General features: G+C 42.1%; 1 protein-coding gene across 19 annotated transcripts in view; it reads left to right on the top strand.

Moving 5' to 3' along the window:
• PPIP5K2 (diphosphoinositol pentakisphosphate kinase 2) overlaps positions 1–21,033 on the top strand; it is a 203,389-nt gene that overhangs the window by 56,038 nt on the left and 126,318 nt on the right. For all 19 annotated transcript variants that reach the window (XM_073677700.1, XM_073677710.1, XM_073677756.1 and 16 more), the window contains 4 exons: positions 11,381–11,756; positions 15,544–15,739; positions 19,093–19,183; positions 19,986–20,071. In XM_073677700.1, the coding sequence (XP_073533801.1) occupies positions 11,601–11,756; positions 15,544–15,739; positions 19,093–19,183; positions 19,986–20,071 (529 nt within the window). In that variant the 5' untranslated portion in view covers positions 11,381–11,600. The remainder of the gene's footprint in view (positions 1–11,380; positions 11,757–15,543; positions 15,740–19,092; positions 19,184–19,985; positions 20,072–21,033) is intronic.

Raw genomic sequence — 21,033 nt, 5'->3', positions numbered from 1 at the left:
GAAAAACAGGCATTCCTCACACCGCTCCCGGCACATTAACCCCCGCAATGCTGCGATCTAAGTCGATCGCAGCATTGCGGTGGCAAGGGGAGGTGATCTCAATACTCACCTCCTCTTCCGGCCTCCTGCGCTTTCTGCCGCTGCTTCCCGGATGTTGCCATGACGACCTGATGTCGTCATGACAACATCCGGGTCACCAGACAGTAGGAAGATATTTTTGTCATGCGCAGTGCATGACAAAAATATCTTCTTCCTGTGCAGAGCTGACAGCCGGTGCACCATCCCTCTGCTATGCAGGCGATCAGAATAAAAAAAGTGCAAGTTCCATAGTGGGACTAAGTATAAAAGTAAAAAAAAAAAAAAAAGTGTAAGAAAGTAAAATAAAAAAAATAATCCACCCCCCCCCCAAAAAAAAATATGTACCCATCGATAAATATTATGAAAAAAATAATGTATGCATGTACACACATTTGGTATCGCCGCGTCCGGAACGACCTGACCTATAAAACTGTCCCACTAGTTAACCCCTTCAGTGAACACTGTAAAAATAAAAAATAAAAAACGAAGCAAAAAACAATGCTTTATCATCATACAGCCAAACAAAAAATGGAATAACACGCAATCAAAATGACGAATATAAATAAAGATGGTACCACTGAAAACGTCATCTTGTCCCGCAAAAAACAAGCCGCCATAAAGCTCCATCAGCCGAAAAATAAAAAAGTTATAGCTCTCAGAATAAAGCGATGCAAAAAAATTATTTTTTCTATAAAATAGCTTTTATGTAAAAGCACCAAAACATAGAAAAACTATATAAATGTGGTACCGCTGTAAACGTACTGACACGAAGAATAAAGCTACCTTATCAATTTTACCACACGCGGAACATAATAAAAAAAAAATCAAAAAAAAAAAAAACAATTCCTGAATTGTTGTTTTTTGTTTATTCTGCCTCCCAAAAATCGGAATAGAAAGCGATCAAAAAAGTCACGTGCCTGAAAATGACACCAATAAAAATGTCAACTCATCCCACAGAAAACAAGCCATCACATGACTCTGTCAGCCAAAATATGGAAAAATTATAGCTCTCAAAATATGGCGATGCAAAAACTAGATTTTACAAAAAAATGCATCTTTTAGTGTGTGACAGCTGTCGATCATAAAAACCCGATATGATTCTGGTATCTCTGTAGACCCACCGACCCGAAGAATAAAGTCACTAGTCACTTATACCTCACGAGGAATGGTGTAAAAAAAACTCTCGGGTTAGGGTTGTGCTAAAGTTGGGGTTGGGGTTGGGGTTGTGCTAGAGTTGGGGTTGGGGTTGGCTTAGGGCTAGGGGTTGGGCTAGAGGTTAGGGTTGGGATTTTTTTCAAAAGTAAAAAAAAAAATGACTATGGCAACTAGTGTTGAGCGCAAGTGCTCGCTACTTGAGTTTGCATCGGGAGCTTGGGTATGCATTGAATATCGCGGGTGCTCGAGTCTCTGCCCCATGTGCTTCGCGGCCAAAAAAAAACCTCGCAGGGATTGCCTGGCATGCACGAGTGATCCCCACATAGTTTTTTTGGGTGTCTAATAACCGTGAAACATGCGGGCAGGGACTCGAGCATGTCACTCAAGCACCTGTGATACATAGTGCATACCTGAGTACCCGATGCAAACTCAAGTAGCGAGCACTTGCACTCAAGACTAATGACAAATTATTAAATATGATAACCTAATGTCATCAAATTCTGTGTCGTACCTCTGGGTTCAAAATGTTCCCTATACCCCTTGATAAAATCCTTGAGGGGTCTAGTTTCCAAAATGAGGTCACTTGTGGGGGGTTTCCACTATTCAGGCACATCAGGGGCTCTCCAAACGCGACATGGCATCCCCTCTCGATTCCAGCCAATTTTGCGTTCAAAAAGTCACACAGTGCTCCTACCCTTCTGAACACTGCCGTGCGCCCAAACACTGTATTTTCCCCACATATGGGGTATTGGCGTACTCGGGAAAAATTGCACAAAAGTTTTTGGGGTCCATTTTCTCCTCTTACCCTTGTGAAAATAAAAAAATTGGGGCTAAAACATCATTTTTGTGGAAAAAGTTTGATTTTTTGATTTATTTTTTTTATTTTCACGGCTCCATGTTATAAACTTCTGTAAAGGACTTGGGGGTTCAGGGTGCTCACCACACATCTAGATAAGTTCCCTAAGGGGTCTAGTTTCCAAAATGGTGTCACTTGTGGGTGGTTTCCACTGTTTAGGAACATCAGGGGCTCTCCAAACGCAACATGGCGTCCGCTAATTATTCAAGCAAATTTTACAATCAAAGAGTCAAAAGGCTCCTTCCCTTCCGAACCCTGCAGTGCCCCCAAGCAGTTGTTTTCCCCCACATATGGGGTATCTGCTTACTCAGGCGAAATTGCACAACAAACTGCATGGTGCCATTTCTCCTGTTACCCTTATGAAAATGCAAAATTGGGGGCTGAAAGACCTTTTTGTGGGAAAAATGTGAAAATTTTATTTTTACGGCTCAATGTTATAAACTTCTGTGAAGCCCCTGGGGGTTCAAGGTGCTCACCACACATCTAGATAAATTCTAGAAAAGTCAAATGGCGCTCCTTCCCTTCCGAACCCTGCCGTGCGCCCAAACAGTGTTTTTTTTCCCCACATATGGGGTATCTGCGTGCCCAGGGGAAATTGCACAACAAATTTTGGGGTCCATTTTTTCCTGTTACTCCTGCGAAAATAAAAAAATTTGGGTCTAAAGTAACATTTTTGTGAAAAAAGTTTAAATGTTCATTTTTTTTCTTCCACATTCAAAAAATTCCTGTGAAGCACCTGAAGGGTTAATAAAGTTCTTGAATGTGGTTTTGAGCACCTTGAAGGGTGCAGTTTTTAGAATGGTGTCACTTTTGGGTATTTTCTGTCATAAAGACCCCTCAAAGTGACTTCAAATGTGATGTGGTCCCTAAAAAACAAATGGTTTTGTAAATTTTGTTGGAAAATTGAGAAATCACCGGTCAACTTTTAACCCTTATAGCTCCCTAATAATAAAAAAAAAATAAAATAAAGTGACCGTGGTCAGAACTGTAAAAATTGGCCTGGTCATTAACGTGCAAACTACCTTGGGTTGTAAAGGGGTTAAGCAACTGTAAACACCTCGCTTGTAGAAGTCTACAGGTTGCTCCAAAAGCCACATTGTGACTTCAGAATCCAGAGTCTCATCAACTGGAAAATGCTTGCCCTTCAAAAATAACTTAATTTTTGGAAAGAGGTTGAAGTCTGATGCGGTAGAATTTCAAAGCCACAGGAGCATGCTTCCATTTGGGCAACATGTGAGTTGTGAACTAGTGCATTGTCTTGCAGAAGGCGGACACCTTTTGGTGAGCATGCCACGTCTCTTGGTTTTGATGGCCTCCTGCAATTTCCACAGCAGTGAAGCATAGTATGCCCCAGTGATCATGGTACCCTTTGCTAGAAAATTCTTCAATACTACTCCATGCTGGTCCCAAAATACTGTGAGCAAAACCTTGTCTGTCGAGGGTTGGGCATGTGCCTTCCTTGGATGCGGCGAGTCATGATGCTTTTATTGCATCAACTGGACTTTAGTCTCAGGATGATAGTGATGGACCCAGCTTTCATCCTGTGTGATCATTCTGTTGAAAAAATCCTCCTGGTTTCCATGGCAAATAGTCAATAGAGCCTGAGAGCATTCGACTCGTTCCTGCTTCAGGAAAGGTGTGAGCAGCCGGGGAACCCAGCGAGCGGATCCCTTATGCATGTGAAAATGGTCTTGTATGATTTTTTACACGAACTCCACACTAATCTTGACATTTTGGGCTAGGTGGCGAATGGTTATGTGGCGATTTTCCAAAATGGCGACCTTCACTTGCTGGATGGTGTGTTCATCAATAGCAGAGTGGGGTCGCCCTTGAATTGGAGCTGTTTGCATCGAAGTTCGACCACATTTCAATTGACGATGCCAGTTCATTACTACATCACATAATGGGGAATCATTACCATAAACCTTTCATCTCATCAAATGTCTCCTTTGGTGTGCTTCCTTTCAAGTAAAGGAACTTGATGACTGCTCTGTATTCCACTGAGTCCATTATCAAACCTCACAACACTTCAGCACCTGTAAAATCAAGACCGTTATCAGTTCTGAGTTGCAAATTGACACAACCTATAGAGACTTATATCATTACACATGTGACGTTTCAGCTTCCTGTGATAAATAGAAGTGGGTCAGGGGAAATCTTTAATGAACGCCCCTCATACCTTGCGGTTTGTTGCTGTGCTCAGTCTTGCCATGGTGTATGACCTGTGGCATTAAACTGTTTTCTACATCCGCACCTTTTTGTAGCAGAGTTTGGCTGTTCCTCACCCAGTTTTAAAGGGATGGTCAGCACAGAACAGAATGACTGTTCAAATCAAATACAGCCACTCAGTGCATCTCAGCGTGGTGAAACATTAAAGTGCATCTTTCCACCTACCTGATATCGCTCGATCTATGCCCTTCTCTTGCTCTGACGCCAGAGCTGTCAATGAAAGAATGGGGGTGATGGAGATAGATGGGAAGGTGTATTTAAATGATTGACGCCTCCATGAAGCACCGAGCACCTGTACTTGGATTGAACAGCCATTCTGTGCTGACAGTCCCTTTAACCCTTCTACACAACTGTTCAGTTTCAGATAATGACTGTTTCAGCCTACATCTGAAGATGATCAATATCACGTTTCATATATTTGGTTACTCATACACCTCACTAGGACTTTGTTCAACAACTAATGCTGTTTTTAAAGCAAAGGTCGGTCACTCCAAATATTGATTACATTTAGATTTCTCTTTTGCTCACTTACTTTGGATTTTGTTAATTGATGATAAAAATAAACTTTTAACACCAGAATTGTTTTTTTTTCAGTCGCCAGAATTCCAACAAACCTGCAATAAGCAACGATCAAAACAAATGTAGCCTAAATAGGACCAATAAAAATGTCAGCTTGTTCTGCAAAAAAAAAAAAAACAAGTTCCCCTACGGCTCCATCGATTGGAAAAATAAAAACATTACGGGTCTTAGAAAATAGTGACACAAACCAATTAATTTTTATTTACACCACTTTGAAAAAAAATGTAAGTATTGCTATAACCGTACTACCCTGAATAATCTGATTTCGTCCCACGAAAAAAAAAAAAGTTCTTGTACAGCTGTGACAACAGAAATAAATCAAGTTATAGCTCCTGGAAGAAGGGAAGAAAAATAGTAATGCGCTAAAAAGAAACCCTACAGAATGGTGAACATGCTGTTTTTTTCCCCCAAGTCTGTACCGTTCCCATAAATAAAATACAGAAAGCTATGATACTTAGGTTTGATTTCTATCAATATATCCCCATTGTTACTAGTAAGATAAAAGTAGAATTCTTGCTTAGTATGAGTGGTAAGGCTCATTATATAGTCCTATGGCTTTCAGCTGCGATGAAGCTATGTAGACTTGTAAAGAAACGAGAAATGCTGATAAGTGATACCCCAAAATGCTTGTTAATAATTACTGTATAGTTAATTGTGTATTAATGGAGCATTTGACTGTAGGAATTACTGTGCACAAATCCCATCATGTATGATTTAGGTCACATTAAAAAGATGAACGAGCTTTAGTCTGGGAAGCGAGCCACATGTGGCCTGTTAAGAGGGGGATATAATAATCTTTGTGAAGAGAGAGTTTTTATTGGTGAAATTACCTCTTATTATATTGATTCCCCTCCTTTCTGAATAAGGCCTCTCTCAGACATCCGTGATACTTCTAGTATGTAAAAGATATGGACCGTTGTTCATCAGTGTTTTGGATCCGACTTCCATCAGTGTTTGGTCAGTATTTAACATCAGTCTTTCATCAGTGATTTTCATGTATGTAAAAATAATAAATTGCAAATTATCTCCTATCCTTTACAACATTAGGGCTCATTCAGACTTCAGTTTTTTTCACATATGAGAAAACACTTTTAACGATGATTTTCATCAGTGTCATCTGAGTTTCATCAGTTTTTCTCAGATGAGAAAAAAAAGTTTCTCTACCATCCAGATGTCCCTGAAAAATTTGACAGAACTGGGATGGCACCCGAGTGCTGTTCGATTCCCCCACACTGTCTCATAGTCTTGCATTGCCAATTTTGATCAGACATGTCTCTGCAACTTTGCAAGGACAAAAAAAAAATCTGATCTGTGGACAGCCCTATAGACTATATACTAGGTACGAGTTCTATCTGCGAAAAACACAGATGGAACTCGTACATGAGAACTGATGTCTAAATGAGTCCATAGTGATGAGCGCTAATGCTCGTTACTCGAGTTTGCCTAGGGTGCTCAGGTATGCACTGAGTATTGCGGGTGCTCGGGTCACATGTTCGAGTCGACGCGCCTGCATGTTTTGCAGCTGTTATAGTCACAAAACATGCGGGGATTGCCCGTTTATGTCAAGCAGTCCCTGCATGTTTTGTGGCTGTCTTACAGCTGCAAAACATGCGGTCGTGGGGACTTGCCCGAGCACCCGCAATACTCTGTGCATACCTGAGCACCCTCGGGAAGCTTGAGTAACGAGCACTTGCGCTCATCACTACTCCTTGGTTGAATTCAGATGTCCAAGTACAGACCTTGATGCTCAGACCATCCGTGGGTCTCCTTACCTGAACCTGACGGCTTCAGAGAATGGGGAACGGCGGTGGGGCAAGTGCTGTGTACTGCCAGACATCAGTGCTGACTGTCTCCGTTGACCATTTACAAACTGTAACTGACACTTATATTGTGCCAGGAGAGCTGTGAAGGTATTATTTTTGTTATACGTTCTCCCCTTTTAGCTGAAACATGGCTAATCCTTAGGGCTGCAATGTGAGCCGTACCCCCTGTTTTAGGTAGTGTTTATTGTACTGTATGAAGCGTAGAAATGAACATATATTCACTTACTGGTGGGTCAGTTGTTGATTATCTTTTTTCTCCCTGTTAGCATTATCGTGCCCTGTGCTGAGGGGCCAGGTCACCTATGTGCTTACAAATTTACTGCAGTCACTTAAAGGCAACCAGTCCGCAGATTCATTCTGCCTGAACTGTGGGTTGTGGGCAACATGAAGACCAGCTCTATTATTGTCGATGCAACACGTCAGAGAAAACATATTTTAGAAACTGTGGCCGGGGATGATGCGACTACGATGACTATTCCTTCTCCCTGCGTCTCTGCCCTAGACTGACAGGACGGGAACTATGTGTGAGGACAGAGAGACATCGGTCAGAGCGCCTGTCTTTTCCTTTCCTGGTTGACAGCCGTTCACACACAAAAAGTGGGGGGATAAGCTGGAGGGAATGGCACTTCTCGATGTGCTTTTAAAATTGTGGCAGATTAAAAACGAAAAACAAACCATACATTTTTTTTGTAGCTAATAAGGGAAAGCCTAGTAGGGGACAAACCCTTTAATGCAGCCGCCTCCCTTGATTGTTGTACTCTGTAGTTGGCTGATTTGCCACCAATTAGTTGTGAATTCTTTTAGTTTTTAAATTTTTTTTCTTCCCCTTTATTTTCTGAATGGCATCGTTGAGATAATTTGTTGCGTATTGGCAGACATTTGTATAGTTGCTAAGAAACACAGCCGGGTGACGCAAGCCGGTGTGCTGCCATAAGTGTTCCTCCAAATAAGTCATAAATCATTAGTATGATGCTGTTATATATTAAAAATGTCTCTCAGTTTTTCTTGGCTTTTAACTTTTGTTTATCACCCTTGAAAAGAAAAGTGTCTAAAGACAGTCTGGCTTCTGTCAGCTAGTGCAGCACAGCGTGGCGGGAAGAAGTCAGGCTTTCTTTCCTTCAGTAAGGTTACATGTAGTATTTTATTAATGGGAATCTGACATTAGACTATGGTGTCCTATTTTGGGAAATGTTAGCTAAAGTGACACAAAGATTGGCCTATAGGAGCATTTTTGAGAATACACGGGACACATAATATGAGTCCAGTGTATAGATGATGAGCGTGTTCCTGTAGCCTCTCCCCACACTGCTCACAGCGGATGACAGACGTCCGTGTCAGCCATAAATCACTGCTGAGCGGCTAGGGTTCAGGTGAATTCTTGAGAAGTCTCTACCTTATCTGTTTGGTGTGTTTTGATTGCACCTATTAGTGTGTTTTAAAAAGAAAAAAAGAGGCACAAACATGCCTCAAAAACAATCCTAGTTGTGGTTTGGGTGCTTTAGCATGTGCAGAGTGGCCAATTACATTGTAGCAAAACGATGTATGTCTTGCTGCGAATTGCCATTTGTGCACAATATATTTTTTAGCTGCATAATGCAACATTCACACCTACTGTGTGTCACGGTCCTGAACCGAACTTGACCGCCTCGTATGTGCCTATAGGGATGTCACGTTTGGCTCAGGAGACTCACACATTGTGACACACAAATGTGTGAATGCAAAATTACACAATAAGAATTTGCAGCCACTTTTGAAAACTTCTTAAAGACAAATTGTATTTCTACTTATCGTAAAAATACCAGAAGGCTATGTGCAGACAGACTCTCTTAGACGCCGGTGCACCTGCCGAGCCTTCCCGCTTTAGGATACCCTCAGCGGTCATGTTCCTGAAGTGGCATCACTGGTGGTTCTGCCATTGTTCTTTTGGTTGTGTCCGAGCAGGAACTGGCATGAAGAATGAGCATATCACTTCTTTTAAGCACTTTAAGGTTTCCGAACCCTGAAGTGGTTAAAATAAATGACATAAGATGGTGTCCAACATTTTGGCGTTGTTGGGCCTCATTGGAAAAAGACGAGTTGTCTCGGGCCACACATGGACCTTTGGTTACATGACTGTGATGTCACCAAAGTTGGTTTTTCCCTTGAAAACTACACTGATTATGCAGAACTGCAGTTTGTTTTATTAAGATAAGTGGACCAGCACGTAACCATATAACCACATTTGTCACTGTGTAGGGTCGCACAAGGGGCCCCTGAAGACCAGTACAGACCCAGCCTGGGTCCAAGAAAGAAACCTCCAGTGAGCCTGTCTAACATGGAGTGGCTAGGGTAGCTTAGACAATACAGACATTACAGCTGGGGATCGCAGAGGATTCATTTTGTGAGGTAAAACATTTCACTGCCTGTTTTTAAGCAATATTTTACCTCACAAAATAAATCCTCTGTGATCCTCTGCTGTGTTGTCTGTATTGTCGTTTGCTTCCTCCCCTGCTCAGGAGCCGTGGTATGTTCTGTGCACTGTCAGACACAGACAATTTTTAAAATGAACTTTTGTTCGTGGGAAAACCCCTTTAATTTTGTTTTCAGTCTGTCTTTCAGTCTGTGCTTCATGCTCCACTTCCTCCTTATTGCCCCACCTTTGTTCATTCCTCTGGTTCCTGGTCTTTGGGCATTGACTGACAGAAAACAATTTTGTTCTACGTCTCCACTCACTGCCGTCTAGGTGCTCCTGTCGTCTCCCCTGGTTCTTCCCAAAACGGCCAGCCCCCCGGGATGTAATTTGGGACGGAGAACTGGGAGGAGTACTGCATAGCCTTCCTGGGCCACATGTGGCCTGTGGGCTGCAGATTGGACATCCCTGCTATAAAGCATATCTCTGAATGCTGATATCAACTGCTCAGACAAGATGGCCGTACCAATAATCAGAAAAAAAAAGTATCTGGTTCTAATTGGCTAATTGGCTAAAAAAAATCTAGGTGACATTCCCTGTAACACAGTCATGCCAAAGCTGGAGAAGAATGCCAGCAATTATTCAGAGATATATTTCTATAGAAAATATTTCTATTATTACTCTTGTCCACTTTGGCCACCTACACGTGGTGGTGTAATATATTCCTGATGAAGCGGATGATTGTTGATGTGATGACGTACAAGGTTATGTAAAACCTAAGATAAAAACCGAATGAGCAAATACCTTTCAATAAATAAATGGCAATAGTGCATGAAAATAAGATAGGTAACATAATTTTGATCAAAAAAATGTAAGCCATCCCACCACGTAAAGGTGACCCTATTTGGGACGGTCCTAACCTCTACTAATAAAACCGTACCATATGTCAAATGATGTAAATGTGAATAAAGGCAGAGCAGGACCGGAGCCCCGAAAAGCCATCTGGGAACTATAGGGAGAGACCTGACTAGTCTAGCGCGGTCCCCGGCCGCCTTCCTCTAGTCCCTCTCCAGTTGATGGGACAGACCTGCCAATGTGTGCACATAGGAAGAGACACTGCAACCTGGAGCGCAGAAGGAGAAGACGGGTGGGGATCCGCAGTGTTTCATAGTAGCAGATCTGCCCACAATTGCACAGCCACGCTCGGATTCAGGCAGCGTGAGTCTAGTGGCGGGTTCATTTTAATATCTATGCGCTTCCTATGTGGCCGCAGCCCGATGCTAAGCATCTGTCAGTGCTTTGTACTTGGTAACATTCCCTCCTGTTTCTTTGAACAAATTTGGTGCCTTGGTACTCTGGTCCTTCTGGGTTTAGGTTAAATTTATCTATTATATGCTTATTACTTTATACCGGCTAGCTGTTTATTTGATGCAGTTTCTATCCTCGTTTTCCCATGTATTTGATCCAAATGCACTTAATATGTATATGTATTTAAGTATGCTTATATCTCATAGTATTAATAAACTTGGATTCATATTATTCAATGGTTTAATGAAGGGCCTATAATCTATGTATGAAGTATGTATTGCAGAATGTCTTTAAAGAGCAGAACACACAGAATGAATAACAATATATAGTTCTGCTGACCCCAGGGACCACTGTAGCAGCAGGGGATTTTAGTTGTAAGTAATTATTTCATTTTTTTTCATCAATTTCCCTACCTTTTGTGTCAGTTTTGTATAATTCTATGAGACCCCTTTGACTCTGGTTTCTAGATAAAAGCACACCCCCCTGTGAGGCTGGATAATGCGGGATGAAGAGAGAAGTGCTTATCGGCAGCCTGTCTTGTACTTTATAGTGTTGAACTGCTCAGAAATTCTCTTAAATGTGCACGTTCCGGCAGGATAAAGAAATCTTTTGTTAAAATGCCCAATAAAGGTTCCTTTGTTCCGTGGAAAAGACAATCTTCCGCTCAGCATTTCTCTGTATATAGACGTTTGGAAACCATCATTAAATACCCTTTAAAGCTAGATTCCTATTTATGGCAAATGAAACAATGGCGACTTCTTACCCACTAATGTCCCACCTAAGCTCACTATCCTCAAATTACAAGTTCCTTCCTGAAATGGCAGAAACATGGTGTCTGGTCGGTGGGAGGTGAAGGTCTAGGTTACCGAATGGCTAGGTTAGACTACACTTCTATGCCAGCCTTCGCTGTAGACCAGGGGACAGTCTATGGTCGCATTTCATCCTTCTTTCTTTTCTGCTCAGGAGTGGCACACAGTCAGCGGCCTCAAGAGGAAACCTGCTGCCTGTGATGATTGTACGAGAAGACGTGATACCATTCAGAGACTGAAGAGATGGTGATTGCACGATCTGCTGGATTAAAAAGCTGAATTATCCTCCCCATTGTTAAGCAGCGCTAGACAAATTACACAATCAGTCATCTGTGTACTCGGGCACATGCAGATCCCTACAGAAAGTTACCAATATGTCTGTTAGCGCTACGGAGGGCGACATCCCAAGGTTCTTTGTGGGTTGTGAAGAATCTGACGAGACTTTGGATCAAGGCAAAGCTGAGAATGTGGACAATCTCTTTGCAAACATTGAAGATGATGAAGATGATGACGACGAAGAGTATGACTCTGTACGTATTGTGTCATGTTCTATTTTTCTCTGTCTTAGTCTGAGGCTTCTTTGGCCGTAGTTATGCTGTACCATTTATGTAGCCAGGGTGTGAATGTTTAGGAAGGGTCATTATCACACGCTAGAAGTCAGAAGTAACGGTCACAAGCTCTCTATGTAAGTCTGTGACAGCCTCGTACTGGCTCTCATAGACTTGCGTTAAAAAGTGACCTCCAGCTCGCTGCAGCTGGTCACAGGCTGCAGACGACAGACCGAAGCATTGCCAGTAACGTAAGACAGTGGCTGGTAAGTGCAGGGAGCTCCGATTAGTGGCACCACTCCAGCAGTAAAATTAAAAAAAATAGCTGAAGTGGTGCTTTTAGAAGGACTATTCTGTCTAGGTTCTACTCATTCAGACTAGTCCTGGCCTTAGTAATTGCAATCACATCCCATTGGGCATTATTGATGCGCTCTGCACTGCCCAGTGCATCACCTCAGTTCAGTGATTCTCGTGCATCTTCTCTACCTGGGCATGCACAGTGAAGCTGTGACTACTCACCGAGCTTCATAACCCATGCCCAGGCAACAACTATTCTGAGGGTAGAATATTCACTACTTAAAGGGAACCTGTCACCAGAAAAAATGCTATTAACCTACAGATATGAGGTTAATTTGTGGTTAATAGCGTTATTAACCTGCCCGCACATAGCCAAATGCTGCGGACAGAAAATTAACTTTATTCTCCATGGCACCGTTCTGGCTTCCGCCATGGGGGTGGTGCCAGCACGGGTTCAGTCACCTCTGAGTATACAGAGGCGGCTGTAACAGTGCCCCTGGCCTTGACTGGCACTCTGCTCTGCATTGGGGCCTACTGTCAGTCAGTGCCGGAGGCGCAGTTACAGCGGTCTCTGTATACTCAGAGCAGTGACTGATCCCGCACCGGGGGCCGCTCACGTGACTGAAACCAGAACGCTGCTGTGAGGAATAAAGTTAATTTTCACCCCGCAGCAGTCGGCTAAATGCAGGCACCGGGCAGATTAATAACGCTATTAACCTGCAGTTTAACCCCATATCTGCAGGTTACTAGCATTTTTTCTGGTGACTGGTTCCTTTTTAAAATGAAAAATGTAATTCACTTCATTCATTATGTTTGTCTGCTTTGGGGAGGCAAGAAGAACAGTATTTTTCATTTGTGTTTTATTTTTTAACGGTTTACTGTTTTTGGGGTAAGTTAAAGTTTTGAAGTGGCCCTTTCACCAAATTTTTCACGTTGAACTGCACACATGATGTAACCGTTGCTGCAGAGCAGGATAAACCTTTTTTTATTTATTTTTTTCCCTTAATTTTGCATCTCCATTTTGGAGATATCAACAAAGTATTTGGCACCTAATGAGTTAATATCCACATGTACTTATCAAAAATTATCACTGGGGGTGTGTACTTCTTCCTGTGTGAGTTGCCCAATAATAAGCAAGCAGCAAACTCAAATAAAAGATAAACATGCTGCCACCATAGCTTAGAGCATGTTTCTCAGTGTGTGAGATGTAAGGGTTTTAATCTCCTGGTCTAACCACCTGCATGACTAGAAAGTGCAGCTGAGTTTAGCTGTGTCACATTATGAACCCATCAGCTCTCCTCCTCTCACAGTGCTGTCAGTTCTGCCCCCCCCCGCCCCCCCACACACGGTCTGCTCTGGGATCAGTAACACTTTTATGTCTGCTGTGCTTAGGGCAACTTGTAATTCCGCTCTGCAGTGTGATCGGAGCAGGCTACCCTCATGTCAGACATATAATGACAGCCTGTTCTGAAGGGTTTTAGTCATCTGTGCTTTATAATTATGTAGGAGCTTAGACCAGGGGATCAGGGCTGTATCATTACATCTCACACTGAGAAATCTGCTGTAAACTAATGTGGGGGGGGGTGTTTTTCTTTCTGCAGTGTGTTGCTGCATGTTTGATTGGGCAACTGATACAGGGAGATAAAGTAGATCTCCCCCAGTGAAAACTGTCTGATAGCACCCACTTAACTTTTGTTAAGTCTAACTCATTAGGTGCCAAATACTGATTGCTAATATCTCCACAACAGAGGAGCGAAATTTAAAGGGGTTTTCCCACGAACGAAAGTTGATTTTAATCAATAGATCTTGGAATAATAAAAACTTCCACAATTGGATGTGCTTAAATAAAATGTTCCTGTGCTGAGATAATCTTATAAATGTGCCCCTGGGTAATGGCTGTGTCTGACTGTGTATGTAACACAGTCTGATTATACCACATCTCCTGGGCAGGGGAGGAAGCAAAGGAGAATACAGACATTTCAGCACGGGATCACAGCAGATTCTTTTTGTGGGGTAAAACATTTCCCTGTCTGTTTTTAAACAATGTTTTACTTCAAAGAAAGAATAAGCTGCAATCCCCTGCAAAAATGTTTGTATACTCTTTTGTTCCGTACATGGTCAGACACAGCCATTACACAGTACACAGCAGGGGCACATTTATAACATTATCTCAGCATAGGAACATTTTATTTAAACACATCCAATTATGAAACTTATTATTATTCAAAGATCTCTTGATTAAAATGAACTTTTGTTCATGGGAAAAGCCATTTAAGAGAAAAAACAAACATTTATTCCTCTTGGCAGCCACATCATGTGTCCAGTGCAAAATGAAAAATTTGGTCCTCTTTAAGGTTATAATACAGATTTTTACTGATGTGGAGATACCAATTATGTATAGTTTTTGTTTTCTTTTTTATTCTTAATGTGGTTGTCCGGTCAATTTGATAAGTCTGCAGTCATTCTGTGTGACTGCAGACTCGTATTTTCCCCAGCGCGCGCACTGTGCACTGCCAGGATTTGCCGCTTTCTGAGCTGGGAACGGTGGGGATATATGCGTTATGCATACTCCTGGCCAGAGTCCGACTAGTGGGAGCAGCCTTGCTCCATACACTTCTATTAAGCAAGACCATGTCTAGTGACATGGCCATCCAGTGGGCACGGCCTCGCTCCACACAAATGTATGAAGCCCACTAGACGGGCTCTGGCCAGCAGTATGCATATTGCATACAGCACCACAGTTCCCGGCTCAGTATATGGCAAATCCTCGCAGTGCGTGCGCTGGGGCGATTCATGATTTTGCAGTGACAGAGTGACTGCAGACGTTTCATTTTTTAGATTAAACAACCCCTTTTAAAGGGGTTTTCCAGTGTCGACAAACTCCTATTCCGCAGTTGCAGTTTGTTCTTTACTCGCCCTCCCGAGGTCCAACTCCATCATTGCTCCCTGTCACAGTTAACTGTCTGCAGCGCTGACATCGCATTGCTAGCACTGCAGCCAATCAGTGAGCTCAGCTGTGCTGAGTGGCTTATGTCATCAACCCTGGCAGAGCTGCTTAGCTCACTGGCTGCAGCACTATCAATGTGACGTCAGCACTGCAGACAATACCATTCACCTGGAGCAGCATCTAAGACCCCACACTTGACCTGAGCAGGGTGAGTAAAGCACAGTTTGTTGTTTTATTTTTTTTTTAAACTGCTGCTGTGCGACAGGGATTTTCAATAACCGGGAAACCCCTTTCATAAAAGATTCTATATATTTTTTTATTTACATGTTGACCTTCAGCTTCATTCACACTTGTGTTTTACATCAGTAATTGTAAGCAAAACTAAATCTGTGTTTTAATCTAAATCTGTAGCACCCACAAAGCGAATAAAGCCGCCATTCAGAGCTATATAATATGCTTTTTCTGATGAGGCTTGTTAAGACACTAAATCAATAAGTAGCTATAAGTGGATTCTTTCTGTTGCAGCCGCCGGAACGGCAAATTGTGGTGGGGATCTGTGCAATGGCCAAAAAGTCCAAGTCAAAACCTATGAAGGAAATCTTGGAGCGTCTGTCACTATTCAAGTACATCACAGTGGTTATTTTTGAAGAAGACGTCATACTGAATGAATCGGTGGAAAACTGGCCTTTGTGTGACTGCCTCATTTCCTTTCACTCCAAAGGTAATGTATTAAGCCAGATCGGATTATCAAGTTGAGCTGATAGGGATTGCAGCAATTTCCAGCTGCACTGCCCAGGTGGGGTCCCTCAGGTCCATTTGACTTAAGGTGGGGTCCCTCAGGTCCCTTTGACTTAAGGTGGGGTCCCTCAGGTCCCTTTGACTTAAGGTGGGGTCCCTCAGGTCCCTTTGACTTAAGATGGGGTCCCTCAGGTCCCTTTGACTTAAGGTGGGGTCCCTCAGGTCCCTTTGACTTAAGGTGGGGTGGTCCCTCAGGTCCCTTTGACTTAAGGTGGGGTGGTCCCTCAGGTCCCTTTGACTTAAGGTGGGGTGGTCCCTCAGGTCCCTTTGACTTAAGGTGGGGTGGTCCCTCGGGTCCCATTGAGTTTTCCTTTGTTTTTGTATGGCTACAAAGACTGATTTCAACTGAATTTGTGTTTTTTTTTTTTACATTGAAGTCTATGTAAAATGGATCGGTTAATTAGCCATCCGTTTTTCATCAATTTGACATGATCCAGTTTTGCTTGCTGGACCAGTTTCAGATGAAGTTCGCGTGTCCAGTAGTACATGTTAAATATTTTTTTGTTTTTGTTTTTTTTTTTGAGCCGAGTTTTTTCCAAAATCGGATAACCCCTTCAATGAGATGCATAACAGCCAGTAATGAGTCAAATCTACACTTTTAGGCTATGTTCATACTGCGTTTTTCTGCTACAGTTAGTGCATATGTCGGTGAAGCTCTCAAGGTACATGCTGGATGTCTCAGTAGGAGGCCCAATAAGTTAGATGGAGGGCAATGTAGTAGACCGCATTATATACATGGATTAATATGTATAGAGCGGATACTAGCCCATTCTATATGCATCCCCCTCTGACATCACAGGAATTCATTTATTGTATCCAACATCTGTCACCTGTAGTCTGTTATGGCATCTGTTAAATGGATGCACAATGTATCTGTTATACAGATCCCTTAATACATTTTTGGATGATAGATGCCTCTGCTGCAGTATGATCACATGTTGTGGTTTTGTCGCAAAGAAAACGCCGCGTTTTACTGTCCCAGTGAATATGATTTCTGAAATCTCATGCACCTGTTGCTTATTTTTTCCTTGCCGATCTGAAGCAGATTCACATCACCTGCATGCCTAATCGTTCAGCGTTTTTTTTGCACCATTGTTCACACATTTTTAAATGAAATGGAAAAAAATGTGCTTCAGAAATGCATGCATTTACGCTGTATTTTTCCTGCCAGCACTCCAGTATTTGCAGCATATGTTGCAGCTTTTTCATTCATATGTTGGAAAGCTTTTCACTGGCATTTTTTTTTTTAACATGAAGATGCAATGTATACAGGATGCTTTTCATCAAACTTTGGGGACAGACTTTGTGTAACCGTCGTCTTAATTTCTTTTTTTATAACTCAGTAGTACACATGAAAACAAACTTTGTAATGAATCTTATTAGAGAAATTTGCTTCTTTCTCCTCCAGGACTGATCGTTCATTCTCAAAATTGTCAACTCCCGGGTAAAATCTATCTGCAGTGAATATAGACACCGCAGAACGTCTGTGACTGCCTCTAGCTGGAGACCCCCGTCTCTCCGTAGGAGGTGGCAGTTGGCCCTTTTAAAGTTCTATAGAGAGAGGGGAGTTAGCGGCAGACACAATTACAGTTCTCCATAGAACTTTATGAGCACCAACTGCCATCTCCTATCTCCGTAATGGGGAAACTGTCTACACTGAATACAGATTTTTACCCATGAATTGAGACTTTTGAGAATGAATGATTAATCCTGGGGGAGAAGGAGAAAGATTTCTTTTAGATATATTACAAAGTTGCTTATTTTCAAGTGAATTATTGATTTATGAAATTAAAATTAAAATGACTGTTACATTTTAAGTAAAATGAATTCCACAATAGTTTTTGGTAGATGCTAGTAATTTGAACCAATGCTGCAAGCATGCTGAACATGTTGCATTTCATGTTGCCTGATGTCCCTGGGGAGATAAGTGAGATACGAGGTATGGCCAGAAGAGCCGCGTCTCCCCCTCTCCTTACTGCAGCAATCAGTCTTGGCTGTCTGGCCTCCGCACCAGATTAGGGGAGTGCGAATAGATGGCCCTCATCAGAACAAGTGCACAGCTCATGGCAAGCTATATGATCAGCCTCTGTACATCCTCCCATAGTGTCTCTTGGTAATGTTGGCATTTGAGATTTCATGCCACAGACCTCACCATTTAGATCTAGTGGCCCATATTTGCTAGATTTAGTACTACATGTACCAGCAAGTCGTGTAATTTTACGGCTATACCTTGAGCTCTTCCCTTTGACGACTTTGTAGTAAAAGCCGGTCAGTATATTTCATTCTGATTCACTGTCCGCATAGCGCAAAAGTGTAGCAAATTCTCAATTTTATTAATTGGTATAATTTATCAGTCTTCAAGGATGCCAAGATATTTTAATTCTATAGGTTTTACTGCTCATTGCCTAGATAACCAGCCACCTCTGCAGGGTCTCCTGTGCAAGCAGAGCAATGCTAACAAGCTTTTTGCTATAGAGTTTGTAAGCGCTGCCAGGACGCTTTCTGGATCCGACCAGCATTAGTGTCCGTCTTCTCTTCCTGTACTACTGAATGAAGTAAAGCTGTCTTAGCTTACAGCCCTGGAGAGCAATGACGCCACCAATTTGGACCGTCCCCAGCAAGCAAGCTCAGGTGCTCCTGACCACCAGTGATGACCCTATGGCCCTTCTGTCCGGTTGTGGTTCTTACTTTTTTTGTTTTTTATTTCCCTTTCATAAAATAGAGACAGACAGAAGATGAATGGCCGCAGTCATTTCCTTCCAGTGTGCACTTATTCACATGAGCAGCTTTCAGGTCATCATATATCTTAAATTCTGTGTCTATTGATCAGTCTCCTAGTGCTAGTAATATCCTGGCGGCCTGGAGACTTTGTGGTTGATTGCTGGTTATTGCTTTTCAAACGGCATAAAATGATCCACAAGATATAGGTTGTAATGTTTATCTAGTGCTGTTATGGGGGGTGTTTCATCTCAAAGACCCCTCTAAAAATGTGACTGATGGGGTGATGGCCCAGAGATCAGCTTTGAGTAGCCCCATCAAACAGTGGATATTGGCAGTTTAAGCTACATGTACTATTACACAAGAGCCATTTTGATGAGTGTTCCCCCGAAGCTGCAGTTGCTCACCGAGGCGGCTCTGAATTGGGGACCCTACTATGTCTATATAGAGCAGACATTTAGTGCTTATCCTCCTTTTATTTTTATTCTCAATACATTGATTGGAATGCCTGCTTATTATGTAATGTATGTTTGACAACACTTTTCTTTTGTTCTTTAGGATTTCCGCTGGATAAAGCAGTAGCTTATGCAAAGCTGAGGAATCCATTTGTTATCAATGACCTCAATTTACAATATCACATACAAGACAGGTGAGGAGTCTGTAACCATTAGGCCATGTTCACACATTCAGTATTTTACCTCAGTATTTGTAATCCGAAACCCGGAGTGGAACAATCAGAGGAAAACTATAATAGAAACGCGTCACCACTTTCTCACCCACTCCTGGTTTTGGTTTAGAAATACTGAGGTAAAAAACTCACCAAATACACAACGTGCGAACGTGGACTTAATGTTCTTCCACTGAGGATTGTGCGACATACTATTTTTTGGGGGGGGATACTTTTATTTAATTGTGAAATCCAATCAAAATCGTCTCCTAAGATCACATTAGTGAAGTCATAGGCGACCAAAACAGGTTCTCAAAGATGCTTCAACCTCTTAGAGATACGTTTCCAGAAATATGACAAAATCTAAGCAAAAAGCAGTTTTCTTATTTGCTTAGGATGTGTTTTTTTCTTTTTTCCCCTCTTTCTGTTATTAGCAGAGGGGTCTTGGTGATCTGATAGTGGTGGTCTGAGATCCTCTTCAGGATGTCCCCTCAATGCCTGTACTTGCTGCCTTTTAGATCGGTGTTTGTCGCTATGCTAAGACTAGTAAGGTGTATTATAAGCGGAATTTACACACTCCTGGGAATCCAGTTTTAGTCCTTTGTATGATATTAAAGAGCTGCTGTATTAATGACATCACTAATTCATGTCCCAGGTACAATGTGATTAGCGAGGCCAAGGAATAGCACAAGTGATTTTTCTGAGGTCGTTCTTCAGCTAATCTCGGGGGAAGCTTTTTATCAGAATCTGACCTTGACTTTACATCTGTGTGTTTTGCTAACAGGAGGGAAGTTTACAGGATCCTTAAAGATGAAGGGATTTTGCTTCCACGATATGCTGTCCTTAATCGTGATCCAAATAAACCAGATGGTATGTAATGATCGAATGATTCTGTTTTATTTATATATTATTTTTTTGCATCTGGTATAATTGTTTATTGGCTATCTAGTACATTCATTTACTGCTAGGTTAGAGATGTGGTAGCTTCTTCCTTTTTGCATAAAAAGTGGCTTTCAAAGGTAAATTGGAAAGTGATTTACCCCATGCCATGTATTTGTGGGGCAGGAATCCACTCCACATCTCTATGGAAGAACAAGTATTCAGATCTCTCATTAAAGGGACTCTGTCAGCTCAGAATGACTGTACAAACCAAGTGCATAGAATCATAGAATGTTAGAGTGGATCTCCAGGGTCATCGTGTCCAATCCTCTGCTGAATACAGGATTCAATAAACCATCTCAGACAGATGTCTGTCCAGCCTCTATTTGAAGACTTCCATTGAAGGAGAACTCACCACCTCTCGTGGCCGCCTGTTCCACTCATTGATAACCCTCACTGTCAAAAAGTTTTTTCTAATCTGTATCTTCTCACATTCAGTTTCATCCCATTGCTTCTAGTCTTTCTTTGTGCAAATGAGAATAAAGCTGATCCCTCTACAGTGTGACAGCCCTTGAGATAATTGTGTTACGTCTCCTCTCAGTCTTCTCTTTTGCAAGCTAAACATTCCAAAATCCTCTAATCGTTCCTCATAGGACATTGTTTGCAGACCGGTCACCAACCTGGTATCTCTTCTCTGAACCTGCTCCAGTTTTTGTATGTCTTTTTTTAAAATGTGGCACCCAGAAGATGCAGGTGCTCTGTGCATCATGGCGTGGCCAAACATATAAGTGCGCCTTCCCACCTGCTTGTTTTCCCTCTGTCTCCACTCTTCTGGCTCTATAAGTCTAGAGCTGTCAATCGAAGAAGTGGGGGTGGACATAAAAAATTCCTTTTTGCATGTCCATTATTTTTTTTCAGCCACTGTACTTTAATGGCTCTATATGACTGCAGAC

This window comes from Phyllobates terribilis, unplaced genomic scaffold, assembly GCF_046119375.1.
Source record: "Phyllobates terribilis strain yellow unplaced genomic scaffold, ASM4611937v1 Scaffold_1__5_contigs__length_1240528914, whole genome shotgun sequence".
In the NCBI taxonomy this organism is placed as follows: Eukaryota; Metazoa; Chordata; class Amphibia; order Anura; family Dendrobatidae; genus Phyllobates; species Phyllobates terribilis.
Note: the sequence above shows the minus strand (reverse complement) of the source record. Positions and strands in the feature narration are given on the sequence as shown.